Genomic DNA, 15,859 nt, shown 5'->3' with positions numbered 1-15,859 from the left:
ATCCACGGGGGGAGAGATCCCCCTCACATTCCTCGTCTTCCTGGATGGGCTCCAGATCAGTGAAGCCTCCTCCTTTTTAACCAGGCGATCTCTGTCTGTCTGTGACTCTGCCAGAGAAAACGTAGAAGGCGCGGTCACGCGCCCACCCGCCTGCCTGTCTTATCTTACACAAGTTTGCCGAAGCGGCTTCTCTCTCCTCCTCCTGCCAGCCGAAGGAAAAGCCCCGGGGAGACGGGCTCCGCGCGCTGCTCTGCCGGGCTGCCGATCCTCCGCTGACCCCTAAAGAAGAAGGATCGGCTGCGGGAGTCCGGCAGAGCAGCACGCGAAGCCCGTCTCCCCGGGGCTTTTCCTTCGGCTGGCAGGAGGAGGAGAGAGAAGCCACTTCGGCCACTCTCTTCCAGACGCCCAGCTGGGACCGAAAAGGCACCCTTTTGGCCAAGAAGGGATCAGCTGTGGATGTGGAACCGCAGGGTCTTTTCAAGTGCGTAAGCTGAGCAGAAGGAACATCCGTTCCTCAAACCCGGACAGCGCTACTGCCACCTCCCCATTGTCCGAGTTGCAGCAAGTGAAGTGCCACGGGCGGCAGGGAAAACGAGGCTTCTTTGCCAGCCTCCCAGCTGGCAAAACAGAAATTTTTGCCAACTGGAAGGTATGTGTGTGTGAGGGGGGGGGGGAGTGAGAAAGAAAGAGTAAGAGAGAAAGGAAGGAAGGGAGAGAGAGAGACAAAGATAGAAAGAGAAAGAAAGAACGTTGGGGAGAGACACAAGAAGGATGGAGGGAAGGAAGGGAGGGAGGGAGGAAATAAGTGGGGGAGAGAGACAAGAAAGAAAAGGAAGGAAGGAAGGAAGAAAGTGGAAGAGAAAGGAAGGAAAGAAAGAAAGAGGGAGAGAGAGGCACAAGAGGGATTGAAGAAAGAAAGTGGGGGAGAGAGACACAAGAAAGAAAGAAGGAAGGAAGAAAGGAAGAGAAAGGAAGGAAAGAAAGAAGGAGAGAGAGACACAAGAAAGAAAGGAAGAAGGAAGGAAGGAAGAAAGAAAAAGAAAAAAGAGACTGAAAATTTGGGTGAGTCTTATACACTGAATGCAGTTCCGCCCACCCCCACCTTTTGGCCTTCGTGCATTGCGTTTCAGACCCATTCAAGGCTGCAGGGATCGCCAGAGCACATCCGTCGCTTCCGTGCATCACATTTTTGGCCTCTGCGCATCGCGTTTTTGGTCTCTCTCCTTGAACGGGTCTCAAATGGAGTGTTTGGTAGCTGAAAACTCGAGGTGCATAGGTTAAAATGGCAACCCGGAACAGCTGCTGCCTTGTCTGACCGGTTCCACGCTTCGCCTTCTTTCCTCACTGGAGCGTCCTCTGATGACCAGCTGTGTTTTTTAAGCTGCCTATGAGCCCCAACGCACATGCTGACAACCAGTGAACCTGTTGCTAAAGTTCACCTCTGGAAACAGCTGATTTTGGGGGGAGGCCGATCCACCTGCCAATCAGCTGATCGTGCTGAATCAGGCTGATGTGCTGAAGCTGACCAGGCGGTTTGCTAAGGACGCTAGCCAGATGAACACCAATGGATGCTGGTAGGCAGAGGCAGAATTTCTTTTTCTTATTTTCTTCCCCCAAAACTAAGGTGTGTCTTATATTCCGGAGCGCCTTATACTCTGAAAAATATGGTAACGGGATAATTTTTTTAGCCTTCAATATTCACCCGCGTTGCCAGTTCACTGGATCTTAGGTGGCTCTGGACTCCTAATGCTGCTGTTGAACACCAAGTCAGTTTGTATTGCGAGTGCTATCATATGTGGCTTGATCTTGGCTGACGCAGCAATCCTGGGTTGGCCCAAAGAAGGACTTCGCCTTTCAGAGTTGTGCTTATCTGAATTTTTAGCTCGACACCAGCTTGACAAGGATGGTTTTGTCAGATTATCTGTAGATTGATTTCCCTGAAAGAATGATTGACCACTGCATGTCTAGTCTCTGAGCTGCATAGTGGACATTGTTCTAAAGTTTTTGTAAAAGGTACAGGCAACAGAAGCACGAAACTCTAGGAATTCCCTATTGCTTGGCAGACACAGTGAGAACTATTATTGCATCCGGGGAGAGGGGGCGGTCTAGAAATTTAATAAATTATTATTATTATTATTGTTGTTGTTGTTGTTGTTATTATTATTATTATTATTATGCAAAATTCAATTTTAATATTTTCTTTGGTTAATTCTCCTTCCCTTTTTCACATTCTGACTAATGTTAAAACTTGTTCTGTATTAGCATTGTTGATTGTATTTTGAATATAACAAGACCCCCCCTCGTTCTCGTAAAGATAAAAGTGTGCAGAGGGGGGAAACACCTACAGACTTGCAAAATTCCCTTTATTACAACCTTATAATAAAAGTAAAATTAATATACATGACTTTGGCCTACCTTGAACAGTACACATACTCGTTTACATTACCACAATTGGGCCCAAAATTTCTGTTGTTAAGCAAGATAGTTAAGTGAATTTTGTCCCATTTTATGACCTTTCTTCCTACAGTTGTTAAGTGAATCACTGCCAATTGTTAAGTTAGTAACATGATTGTTAATCATGAGTCTGGCTTCGCTATTGACTTTGCTTGCTAGAAGGTCACATAAGGTGATCATATGACCCAGGATAAATACCATATTATTTGGAGTATAAGACGCACATTTTTCCCTCAAAAAAGAGGCTGAAAATCTGAGTGCGTCTTATACACTGAATACAACATTTTGTGCCTCCCGAAGCCCCGCCCCCTTCACCAAAATGGCCATGCATAGCCTTTAAGGGGCTTCCAGAGTTCTTCTGGGGGCTGGGGAGGGCAAAAATGAGTGAAAAACAGGCTGTTTTTTGCTCAATTTTGCCCCCTCCCAACCCCCAGGAGCACTCTAAGCTTCCTAAAGGCTATGCATGCCCTTTTTTGACAAAAAACGGGCCCGTTTTTTTGAAAAATGGGCCGTTTTTGGGAGGTCTGCAGAGTGTAAAAACTTTTTTAAAAAATTTGCCTCTTCAAAACCTTGGTGCGCCTTATACTCTGAAAAATATGGTACATGCCAATTGACAATATTCACATTTTGATCATGTGACTCTGGAAATGCTGCAACAGTGATTTGAAAAACAATCATAAGTCACTTTTTTTAGTTCCCTTGTAACTTTGAATATTCACTAAATGAATGATTGTAAATCGAGGATTATATTCTATCCTCATTTCCTTATCTTTTCTAATAGGTTAGTTGGAGGTTCTGTGTCTTATTTTGAAACATCTTTTAAGATTTATTGAGTTTTCTAAAAGTTAATCACCTCGCCTCCATATAACCAATTTTGTTGTATTTATTTTGTACCATGACAATAAAGGCTATACTATGTTTTGCAAATCAGTTCTGTTGCAAGTAATTTCACAATGATGACCAAAAATTATAACTTCTTCCATTGTACGTGAAAAATATGGGATCAAAATCAATATATTTTGACTTTGTAGGAGAAAACCCGTGAACAGAAAGAAGCTGATTTGATTCCCAAGATTCAGGAAGCCATCAATTTTGGGCTGCAGGTATTAGACAGTGCCTTTGAACAACTGGACATCAAAGCAGGGAACTCTGACTCTGAAGAAGAAACCAATGAAAGGCTGGAACTGATACTGGAGCCAAAGGTAATAGAACTTGGTATTTCTGGTCATTTCAATTTTACTGGCTTGACTTATTCAGTAGTAAAAGCTATGTAATGACCTCAGGCCAATCTTGATACATTAAATCAGGGGTGTAAAACTCAAGGGCCGCGGCCGGCATCCAGCCCTTGGGGCACTGGTGGGTTGCGGGACGGGAGTACCAGTGCCTGCCGGGAGCACCAGGTACTGTTCTGGTATGGTGCTCCAGAGGGCCCACCTGCCTGCCCGAGCTCCTTACCTGTATTTGAGCTCTTTGACACTTCCGCGCACGGCTCTTGATACATTAAATCAGGGGTGTAAAACTCAAGGGCCGCAGCCGGCATCCAGCCCTTGGGGCACTGGTGGGTTGCGGGACGGGAGTACCAGTGCCTGCCGGGAGCACCAGGTACTGTTCTGGTATGGTGCTCCAGAGGGCCCACCTGCCTGCCCGAGCTCCTTACCTGTATTTGAGCTCTTTGACACTTCCGCGCACGGAGTGTACGGCGTCTGTGCGATGCTCCGCCGAGCAGCTGGAGTGTCACAGAGGCATTGCGGAGGTAAGGACGCATGTGTGCGTGTGGTGTGCTGTGCATGTGGGGATGCCAGGCCCCGTTGCACCGTACCAGTTTCAACAGGATCTGGAACCCACCACTGCCGTGGGGCCACCCTAGAAACAACGAAGGACCAGCCCGCGTGCCTCTCCCAGTGAAAATGGAGCTCGGGTGGGCGTGCACAGCCTCCCTTGGCTCACTTTTTGCCTGTGATGGCTTCCTACAGTCCTCTGCCTGCAAAAACGGACCTCGGGGGGCAGTGCCCATTTTCATTGGCAGATCGCTGCAGGAGGCTGTCCCAGCTGAAAACAGCCTGGGCAGCCACTGAAGCCACCACGGACACCCCAGACATGAGTGACATCGAGTTGGCCACGCCACCTGGCCATGCCCACCAGGCCACGCCCCCCCCCGAGGTCAAACACAACCCTGATGCAATAATTTTTACTTGTTATTGGTAACGTGGCAGGTAACTAATTGAAATCTCAGGAATTGGTAATTAGCCATCAAGAGGTGTGCAGATTGTTATAATTTGAAGTTTAATCTTTAAAAAGTGTTTTAACTTTTTTTTTTTTACAGGATCTTTATGTTGATCGACCTTTGCCGTACTTAATTGGCTCCCAACTGTTTATGGAACAAGATGACGTTGGGCTTGGTGATCCTTCCAGTGAAGGTATGTGAAAGAATTAGTAATACATGCTTACAGTTAATTTATTTTTAAGGCTTATTTTAGGCCACTTACTATTGATTAGGGACAACGCTGTGGCTCAGCAATTAAGACACTGGGCTTGTTGGCTGTAGAGCCAGCAGCCCAGGTTCCAGACCTGAGCTCCTGTCCTCGCCTAGCTCCTGCCAACCTAGCAGTTCAAAAGCCTGTAATTGTGAATAGATAAATAGGTACCACTTCGATGGGAAGGTAACAGTATTCCATGACATCATGCTGGCCATATGGCTGTGGAAACCTCTTCAGACAACAACATCATCAAAGCGAAGATGAGCACTGCGCCCTATAGTTAGCAATGTCTAGCGGAGTAAAATCCACAGGGGCTTCCTATTATTCACTAAGTATAAGTGCAAAATATTTAATCTTCAGTGATAGAATATTCCAGAGAAGAGTATGAGGATTCCGCTGTTCTGAGAATGGTTTAGCAATTTTCTAAATTGCACTTAATTATAATATGGCATATAGTACATCTAAAACATCACAAACCATTTGTGCATGTATGTATGTAGGTACGTGCATATGTATGGATGTATATAAAAAGAAAGATAGAAATAAAGAGAAAGAAATGTATAAAGAAGTGACTTCCAATCTTCATCATAAGTATAAACAGGTTTTATAACTCTTCACCTCTATAGGAGGTGAACAAACTAAGTTTACAGAAGTTACAAACAGTTCTTTCCATAACCATCTGTTATCTATAAACAAATCCATAACAAACAAATCCATACTTTTTAATCTACATTAGTAAAAAATCTATAAAAAGGGTTTCCAGAATTTCATAAAACTATGTCTTATTTTACTTCTCATCAAATAAACCAACTTTATATTCCTTTTGCTTCTGAAAATCTTAACTATTAATTCATTCATATATTGTTGTGGTATTTGATCTCTCAAGTTCTTTTTTATCCTATTGCATAGACTTCTTGGAGGCTTTAACAAGCCTCTTTTGTATGTGCAGTAAAGAGTTCTTATCCAAGTCATTCTTTTGGCCCGTGACTTGTATTTCCACTTTAAATTTTTTAAATCAGAAAAAAACATAATTCAAAAGACATGCAAAACATTTTTAAAAATTAAGAAAGATAGAGAAAAAGTATATTCAACTACCATTTTTTTACATAAGTGCTATATAGAATGTTGGGGTTATAATTCCCAGAAATAAAAGTAAACTTATGTGATAATACAGGCTGAAAACAAGTTAATAAAAATAAATAAATTCAGAGTGTAGGTAGTCATTGGTTTGCAACCATTTATTTAGTAACTATTTGAAGTTATAATGGCATTGAAAAAAGTGAATTATGACTGTTTTTCACACTTAACAACCATTGCAGCATCCCCATAGTCACATGACCGAAAGTTGGATGCTTTGCAACTGGCGTGTCTTTTTGAAGGTTGCCATGTCCCCGGGTCATGTGATCACCTTTCATGACCTGACAAACAAAGTTGATGGAGAAGCCAGATTCACTTAAGAACCGTAAGAACTTAAGTGTTATTGGCATAACAACTGGCAGTGATTCACTTAACATTATGAAAAGAGAGGCTGTAAAATGGGGCAAAACTCAGCTGCAGAAACCAGAATAAATGTTGGTTTCAACTGTTAGTATAAGTTGAGGCCTCTCTGTATAACCAGTTAAAGCAGTGCTTCTCAATTATTTTCTGTCATGCCCCCCCTAGGAAGAAGAAAACATTTCGCCCCCCCCCCCCGCGCGACTGTAAATAGTATAATTTGTCTATAAAATTGTTATAAGTACACCTCTGCATAACATAGCACACCGGTCTTTCCTCGTCTCCCACCGTAGTCACATGCTTTCTTTCCTCTTTCCCTCTTACTTGTCTATCCTTCCTTCCACCCTCCCTTCCTCCTTCCCTTCCTTCCTGCCTCCCTTCCAGTTCCCTCCTTCCTCTTTCCCCCTGCCTGCCTGCCTTCTTTCCCTCTTGCTTATCTATGCTTCCTTCCTTCCTTGCACCTCCCTCCCTTCTGCCTGCCTGCCTTCTTTCCTCTTTCCCTATCCTCCTATCCTTCCTTTCTCCCTCCCTCCTTCCCTGCCTCCCTTCCAGTTCCATTCTTCCCTCCTTCCTTCTGCCTCCTTCCTGCCTGCTTGCCTTCTTTCCTCTTTCCCTCTTGCTTGTCTATCCTTCCTTCCTTCCACCCTCCCTTCCTCCTTCCCTTCCTTCCTGCCTCCCTTCCAGTTCCCTCCTTCCTCTTTCCCCCTGCCTGCCTGCCTTCTTTCCTCTTTCCCTATCCTCCTATCCTTCCTTTCTCCCTCCCTCCTTCCCTGCCTCCCTTCCAGTTCCATTCTTCCCTCCTTCCTTCTGCCTCCTTCCTGCCTGCTTGCCTTCTTTCCTCTTTCCCTCTTGTCTATCCTTCCTTCCTTCCACCCTCCCTTCCTCCTTCCCTTCCTTCCTGCCTCCCTTCCAGTTCCCTCCTTCCTCTTTCCCCCTGCCTGCCTGCCTTCTTTCCTCTTTCCCTATCCTCCTATCCTTCCTTTCTCCCTCCCTCCTTCCCTGCCTCCCTTCCAGTTCCATTCTTCCCTCCTTCCTTCTGCCTCCTTCCTGCCTGCTTGCCTTCTTTCCTCTTTCCCTCTTGCTTGTCTATCCTTACTCCCTCCTCCCTTTCTTCCCTCCCTCCCTGCCAGCAGCTCCTCCAGCATCCCAGGGGCGAAGGGGTGGCGGTGGCAAGATCGGGCGACCGCCGCCCCTTTGTCCCTTCCCCAACAGCGGCTGTTGCGCTTCCGCTTCCAGACGGAATCCTGGCGGTGGAGCTGCTGGCGGGGAGGCGAGCTACCTGCATAAAGACGCCGCCGAGGGCATGGCAGAATATATCCCGGCTTGAAGTGGCAGCGCTGGGGACTGCTCAGAGACTCATCAGAGCCGCGGGCTGGAGCTGTGCAAAAAGTCTGCTTGGGCTGGGGGGGGGGGAAGGGAGGGAAGCCTGGGACAGCCATGCTTCCCTCCCTCCCACCCCCGCCCGAGCAGGCTTCTTGCACAGCTCCAGCCTGCGGCTCCAATGAAAATCCACAGTCCGAAGTGCTGCCACTTCCAGGCGGGATATATTGTGCCTCGCCCACGCCGCCGCCGTTGCACCCAGATGGAAAGGGAGCCTTCGCGCCCCCCTTTACGGAGCCTCGCGCCCCCCCAGGGGGGCGCGCCCCACTATTTGAGAACCGCTGAGTTAAAGAAACAATGCACAAATCTTGTCTTTTCCCTTCACCTATGGAACAAAAGGTTCAGTGGATGGTGACCACGGAAGCCTGATGGACAGTGAAGGAAAAGAAGAAGAGGTGAGTAAACTATCTCTTGAGGAATTTTAGGAACTGGAAAGTTTAGATGTTTATTAGTTTATTATATTGGGGGGGAAATATTTTTTAAAATTAAATTAAATTTAAATTAAGTACTTATTAATCCCTGTCATAGAGGAAGAGGTCCAAGAGAGCATTGACAGCATGATGTCACGTTGAGTGCCACTTTTCTTAAATGTGTGTTGTTGTTGTTTTACTTTTTAGGAACTGGAAGAATTTGGGACTATAAGTGATGAAGATCAGAAGCAGGTAAGAAATGCGTTTTGTCAAGTTTCAGTTCTCTGCAAGTAACCATTGAGTTGAGAAAATAAGTAGCACGAGAAAATGTTTTGATAAGATGCCATTGACAAAAGCAAGTTTTCCTCTTTTATTTAAGTGTGAGTATCTATCTTAAGTAGTCCACTCCATACTGGACAGAAGAGAAAAGTGTAAGGTGCATTTCTTCCCCTCCCCCCCCCCCCCCATCTGTCTCCAGATTTTTTTTATTTCTAGGCACCCAGATTGAAAATTATGGTCTGTTGAGGTCATTTCAACACTTATTTTTAATACATGTCCACTTCTTTTAGCATCATTTTTCAAGATGGAATGTTTACTATCTCAATAGTAAGTCAAAACAGTCAGTCAAAAACTGTCTAGATCTATTTCACCATCTGAAATTTCTTTCTCAAGTGCAGTAAAACATACCGGTATGTTTATTTTTCCAGAGAGCAGCAGTAATGAGTGATGAAGGTGAAGATCTTTTTGGTGACTATGAAAAGGGGGAAGAGGAAGATAGTGACCTAGAAGAAAATACAACATTGGTAAGGAATTGCTGCTCAACAACATCATCAGTTTTATGAGAAAGCGTTAATGAAGCATATTAATAAGATGCTTATAGCATGGATTATACCACTGAAAAGTACAAAGCATTCATGTGATCAATGAAATTGTTGTTTATAAAATACTTGTTCCAGTACTGCTATATTGTGCCAATCTTAATAATATCCCAGATGCTTTAAGACTTCCTCCTTTTGCCAATTCTGAATCTGCTGTTTGTTCTTTTTCCTATGACCAGAATGTTTATAAGAATCTAATCATCTTAGCAAAGCATAATACAAAAAATTCATACCTTATTTGAGGGGCAGCATGAGTACAGGGATACGCAAAGAGCTAGTTTATTACATTTTTTCCATATTTGTGCCTTTGATATAAAAACTATACTGGGTAGCGCAGAGCAGAAAAACCTTACTGGCAGCAGAGAAGAGTTAGAAAGGAGAGAAAATTAAAATAGCTCAGTCATAACTTGGTAGCACAAACTGAGATAGTAGGAAATTAACAATTGAACTGAAAGGTGATAGAATGGTAGTTGGACTGGATTAATAAGGGAAACCTCAATATGTACCGTACTTTTCGGAGTATAAGACGCACCAAGGTTTTGAAGAGGCAAATTTAAAAAAAAAAGTTTTTGCATTCTGCAAACCTCCCAAAAACGGCCTGTTTTTCATGGAAACGGGTCCGTTTTCTTTGTTTTTTTAAAAAAGGGCATGGATAACCTTTAGGAGGCTTATAGAGTGCTCCTGGGGGCTGGGGGGGGGGGCAAAATTGAGCAAAAACAGTCTGTTTTTTGCTCATTTCTGCCCTCCCCAGCCCCCAGGAGCTCTCTGAAAGCCTCCATAAGGCTATGCACGGCCATTTTGGTGAAGGGGGCGGGATTTCTGGAGGCAAAAAAAGCTGTATTCAGTGTATAAGACACACCCAGGTTTTCAGCCTCTTTTTTGAGGGGAAAAAGGTGCATCTTATACTCCGAAAAATACGGTAGTCCTTAATGGAGGTACATCTACATGGAGGGAAGTAAGCAGTGGGATACACCAATGTTCTGTCCTAGACCCATGCTTTTTAATATCTTCATAAACAATGAGCGAATAGAGGGGAAACTCATCAAATTTGTAGATAACATCAAGCTGGCAGGGTTTGCCAACACCCAAGAAGATAGGCTCAAGATCCAGAAGGATCAACTCTAGACTGCATTAACCATGTATAGTCCAAAGATCACATGAAGTGTTAGCACCGCTTCATAATATCTTGGTAAGACCACACTTGGAATACTGCATCCAGTTGGGGACTCCTAGATCCCTCTCGCAGTTCCTTCCATGTGCTCTTATTAGTTTGAAAAATGTGTTTTTCCCTCTAACATTTTCTAGCCTACAATATGTCTGGCTTTAAGTAAGTTATGAATATATATATATTTTAAAAATAACAAAGTGTGTCTTTTTTCCCTCTTACCCATTTCTACCTCCTTACTTGGAACTCAAAAGAAAAGACCAACATCGTTTACTGATGAGCTTGCAGCCCGAATCAAAAGGGAAGAGCTAAGTAAAGAACAGAAAGAACAATTATGTAAGCATAAGTCGACGTCTTTTTTTTCTTTTGCTGCATAAAGTATGATAGAAAAAGCTTCGCTAATGATATTTTAAAAATAATTTTTATTTCCAGTAGACTGTTGTACTACAACCTATATTTTAATATCTTTTAATTAATGCACAAAGGTATTCACTGGAATCAAGGAGAACTATTTCAATGTATCTTACACTTTGAAATATATACCAGATCTAGAAATTACTTATTTGAATAAACTGTTTCTACTATGAAAAATATTCTTTGTCCGAAGCTGAATGTAATTCTCTTTTGTTAAAAATATTCAATACATCCAAACTCAAAAGAATTTTTTTTTTGCTGCCTGGGTATTTATTTATCCCAACCTTCCTTCCATGAATATTGCCGCAATTTCTAATGTTGGATTTTCCTCCTTACCAGAGGGAGCCCCCTTGTGGAGTGTGAAGCCATTACCATGGCAACTCCACAGTGCTGTACAGTAGAAGCCATTTTAAGGCACAGCAGGCTGTATCTTAACAGAAAACACACCCCCTTAGGGGTGTCTTTCCCCCACAGTATTTGTTTCCAGAGTGTAAGTAATCTGTGTACCAATTTTGGGTGAAAGAAATAAAATCAGACTGATCTGATAATAACAACGTAAGATAAAACAAGTCAGAATGATTAGGATATTTAGTAAAGAATGGCGATTCCTGATTAACATCTGAAAAATGATAACAATACAAAATAACATCTTCCATCATTTCAATTACTCCTCTACCACATGGATCCAGCCCCTCTCCAGAAAGGATCTTTCAGTATATCTTTTCAGTAACAGCTGTTGGGAGGGCATTAAATCTAGCCAGGGATAAATCCATTCCAAATTTTGGAATCATTATGTGACTTAAGTTATTCCAGCTAATTCCAGAAGGTGTGTAGAATAGGTCAAGAAGATGTTTTTAGCCAGAATCGATAAGTCTGCTCTGCAGCTTTAAGTCAGTGGCCCATTTTAAGGTCAGATAGTGTATGTAATCATAGCCCATAGTCATCATAGGGTGGCCATGAAAAGCCATAAAATTGCAGTTTGTCATGGGGAGGGAGGGGGGAAGGAAGGAAGGAAGGAAGGAAGGAAGGAAGGAAGGAAGGAAGGAAGGAAGGAAGGAAGGAAGGAAGGAAGGAATGAATGATGGAATCATAATTAAAGGGGCAAAGCCGGGGGGGGGGGGAATAGAGAGGTTAAACCTATAGGAAAAAATGAAAAACCAGGCAGATGATAACTTTTCTGTTCATTGCACTTTTAAATGTTTCATATGTAATGTTTTCTTTCTGAACAGATACGAAAAATAAGACTACAGTCACTATCAAGGAAGATGTTGATGCTGACTCAGATGGTAAGTTGGGGGTGGGGTGTGGATGGGTTGTCCTTAGGAGCTGCATTTCTTACGAGAGGAGAAAGACATGAGAGCCACCTCATTTAGGAGGGTGAAGGATGATTTAGGTATATTCACCACTTTGAGTTATAAAAATAAATGCAGGATAAAAAGAAATCCTGAGTTAGCCATTTTCTAAGGTTCTGAATGTCCTTACTGTTGAATAGTATTGTGCCTTGGAAATATTGTGCATTCATTTTATTATTTATATTCAGAAAAAGTCAGGTCAGACTGAAAAAGTGTGAGAGGCTTTTGTTTGTCCTATATTTTAGCTATTTTGTTGTCTTTAAAATCTTTTCTCTCATACAAACCCCTTTTCAGTGCATTTTTAAGTGCTATGGAAACTATACTAGACGGTGAAAAAAAATGACTTTCTTACATTCTCAGTTAATTGGATAGAAAGAAATTTTGAGTTTTGAATCTCCAAAAATTATCCAGGAGATTGTACAAGCACAGCTTCTGTGCCTCCTTTGCCCTAATCTTCTGTGGAATGGTTAGTAAGTGCAGTTGATGGAAAACTTCAGTAGGGAAAGTTTGCTCCTAATCATACTACTGTGTTTCTCCAAAGATAAGACAGGGTCTTATTTTCTTTTGACCACCCAAATAAGCGCTTGGCCTTATTTTCTGGAAGGTCTTATTATTTTTGAGGTGCAGGAAGCGGCAAGCATGGTCACCTCATGGCTGCTGTTGTGTTGCAATATTTTTGGGGAGGGCTTATTTTAGTGCATGCGCTCAAGAGCCCGATTGGGCTTATTATCCGGGCTGGTTTTATTTTCAGGGAAACGGGGTATCTTACTATCTACCCGAGAACTTCATAACTTCTATCATATACAGTATCTTACTATCTAGCTGAGAACTTCGTAACTATCTTTTTTTTTAGCTCCTTTGACAAAAACATTTATCTTATTCTAGATGAGGATATCTTTAAACCTCCCAAGCTAACTGATGAAGATTTCTCACCGTTTGGTTCTAAAGATGGACTCTTCAGTGGTGGGACAGGACTCTTCGATGATGACGAGGTTAATATATGGTTTATATATTCCTTTATGGAACTAGCGAAGGACATGCAGCTATTTGGATGCAAGGCAGAAAGCTACTTTGAACCTAGGTGTATGTATCTCCATGAAGAGGCAGATGCATCAATGCCCACCAAAAGATTATATGATAAACTTCTGTACTAGGATGCAAACACAATCACTGCAGCCTTGATGCCTACTTAAATTCAGGTACATATCTTCCTGGAATCACATAGCTAACCCTGGAAAAGGACATGGCTTCTTTCAAGAGGGGTTGAGTGGAGCACACACTCACACCCTCTAAGGCCCCTTTCCCCCCACTTCATATTTAAATAATTGTATGTCCTTAGAACTAGGCAAAACGTCTTGATGGAACGTCTGCTCTTCTATGCTATATGGTTGTGTAAGAATACAATCTGTATTGTAGTACAGTCTTTTTTTCTTTTTTTCTTTTTTTAGATTTGGTTTCCATAGGTTTGGTCTTCTACCCCTCAGAACATTACAGTCCTGTTCTGAACAAAATTAAGCAGGAAAGAATTAGCATGTTTCTCACTGGGTTATTATTATCTTGGTCAGAAATCAGGTAACATAACCGAAGGAGTGTGAATTAGGTAGAGGATGGTATGTGGAAAAAATACCTTGCCTATAATTTAGACAGTTTTACCAAATCTGATGGTTCAGAACAGCTAAAGAGGCAGGCCTCTTATTCCTAAAGTCCCAGGGCCTAGGGCTAATGTGGTCCACAAGATCTAGGCAAGTCAGTTTGGTGTAGTGGTGAATGTGCAAAATGAAAGTCATAAGTCAGGAAGTAACTGTAATGATAAGCAATATTGTGGCATTCTTTTGTGCAAATTAGGCCATTATGACTTGCTTAACAACTATGACTTTTTTTAAAAAATCTTAGCTTTGTATTACATAGGAACAAATTTTGTCTACATTATACATATGTTTTATAGTGTCTTGGACTATAGAGGGATCTCTCACACCAAAGTTTGATGAAATCTGAAGTTAACTGGGTTTTTTTTTTCACATTATAAACTGCATTTCATTATGAGCGCTAAGTACCTGTTACTATATATATATACACGGAAGCCTAATAGTCAGAAACTGATATTTTTTAATATGTAAAATTGTATGAAAAATAATTTCTAGTGTTTTTTCCAGTACTTGTAGTCTATTATTCTGTTTTCCGAATCTAAAATACATTCTGTTATGAGATATATTATTCTGTTTTCAATCAGAAGGATCTTTTTGCTGAATTGCCAAAAGAGGAAAAGGAAAAAGAAGCACGAATTCCAATAAATGATAGTAAGAATTTTTGTAAAACTTAATGATTTAATAGATTAACACAAGAAAACTTTGTAGTTCATTTGGGAAAGAAAGATGGTCTTTTTTTTTTAAACGTTGCTTTGGAAGTATATTGAGACAAACATGATCCGATCCTAAATGAGGATATATTTAAGCCTCCCCAAGTTTAGTAAAGAATATTGTAGAATGCAGCTTTATTTTTCCAAGTGTAACTATAAAATGTGGTTACCCCCCCCCAAAGAGCCTTTCATTGATTCTTTTTTATTTTCATGGGATATATGTAAACCTTTACTTTCCACACACTTGATTGGCACCTGTTGCACTGAAAACAGAGCTTCCATAACTCCATCAGGGTCATCTTCCTTATGCTCTACACGAGCGACCCTCAACCTTTAGGGTACCAGGGACCGGTTCCGTGGAGAAAGGTTTTTCCATGGACCGGAGGGGGTGTGGTTTTGCATGCTGCCTGCATGCTGTGGGTGGGGTTTGTTTGTGCAGCCCGATTGCTGGCATGCTTCGGATCGGTGTTGGTCCACAGACCGGGGATTGGGGACCCCTGCTCTACACAGTAGGACTTCACTGTTTCCCCCAGCCCTTACATTCCATCTACTTACAGGTGATTGGAATCATATTAGGTAGCGCCATATCCACTTCATCAAAGTCCTTGGGCAAAATGACTCCCAGCAGACATCGTAAGATGTCATCATCTTACAACTGTAATATTGTAAAGTGTCACACCTGTAACAATGTAAGATGCCATCCCTGTGCCCGGGAACAGTCAGGAGTAAGGCAAATATATACTTAAAGGCATAGTTACCGAAAAGGAAGTTGACTTTGGGATAGTTTCAATTTGATCCATTTTCTGTGCTTTTTAGAACCATCATTAAAAGCAGTAAAGAAAGTTCCTCCTGGAGCAGTTTCTCTCTTTCCAGGTATGGATAATAAAAAAAATTGACCAATGATCTGCAATTTTTTAAAATCTTTACTTAATTGACCTTCAACTACGTAATTCACAAGTATGTCTGTAGAATGGAGCCTTGAAATCATTTGATCAGCTTCATTGCAGAAGCAAGCTATCATTGATGCTTTAGTTCAGGGGTGTCCAACTTGAGAACTTTAAGACTTGTGGACTTCAAGTCCCAGAATTCCCCAGCCAGCCATGCTGGCTGGGGAATTCTGGGAATTGAAGTCCACAAGTCTTAAAGTTCTCAAGTTTGGACACCCCTGCTTTAGTTGATCTAAACAAGTGGCATTTGCATTTTCTGTGTAGGCAATAGATTCAGCTTTACACATCATACTAAAAGTGAAGTCTTCTTAGTTTTGGTTTTGTTTTGTTTGATTTTGGCTTAACAACAGAACCTACCTATCTGTTGCCCAACACACAACATGAGTGGGCTGGGTTATTTTTGCATACAGATGAATTCAGTGGTGAGATTCAGCCAGTTCGCACCTATTCAGAAGAACCGGTTGTTAACTTTCTAAGCAGTTCGGAGAACCGGTTGTTGGGGGAAAAAAATCTCATTTGCTTTTTTCCACTT

The 15,859-nt window shown here is 42.2% G+C and overlaps 1 protein-coding gene across 3 annotated transcripts in view; it reads left to right on the top strand.

Moving 5' to 3' along the window:
* The window catches only part of WASHC2C (WASH complex subunit 2C), a 50,604-nt gene that overhangs the window by 6,848 nt on the left and 27,897 nt on the right, over positions 1-15,859 (top strand). For 2 of the 3 annotated variants that reach the window (XM_081949255.1, XM_081949254.1), the window contains exons 4-13: positions 3,486-3,656; positions 4,778-4,871; positions 8,145-8,200; positions 8,423-8,467; positions 8,923-9,018; positions 10,513-10,594; positions 11,902-11,958; positions 12,910-13,016; positions 14,255-14,321; positions 15,197-15,253. In XM_081949255.1, coding sequence (XP_081805381.1) covers positions 3,486-3,656; positions 4,778-4,871; positions 8,145-8,200; positions 8,423-8,467; positions 8,923-9,018; positions 10,513-10,594; positions 11,902-11,958; positions 12,910-13,016; positions 14,255-14,321; positions 15,197-15,253 — 832 coding nt within the window. The remainder of the gene's footprint in view (positions 1-3,485; positions 3,657-4,777; positions 4,872-8,144; positions 8,201-8,422; positions 8,468-8,922; positions 9,019-10,512; positions 10,595-11,901; positions 11,959-12,909; positions 13,017-14,254; positions 14,322-15,196; positions 15,254-15,859) is intronic. The other variant, XM_081949256.1, reaches the window with a different exon arrangement.

Source organism: Natrix helvetica (assembly GCF_964273705.1).
Source record: "Natrix helvetica genome assembly, chromosome: 3".
In the NCBI taxonomy this organism is placed as follows: Eukaryota; Metazoa; Chordata; class Lepidosauria; order Squamata; family Natricidae; genus Natrix; species Natrix helvetica.
This window is presented reverse-complemented; position numbering and strand designations above follow the sequence as displayed.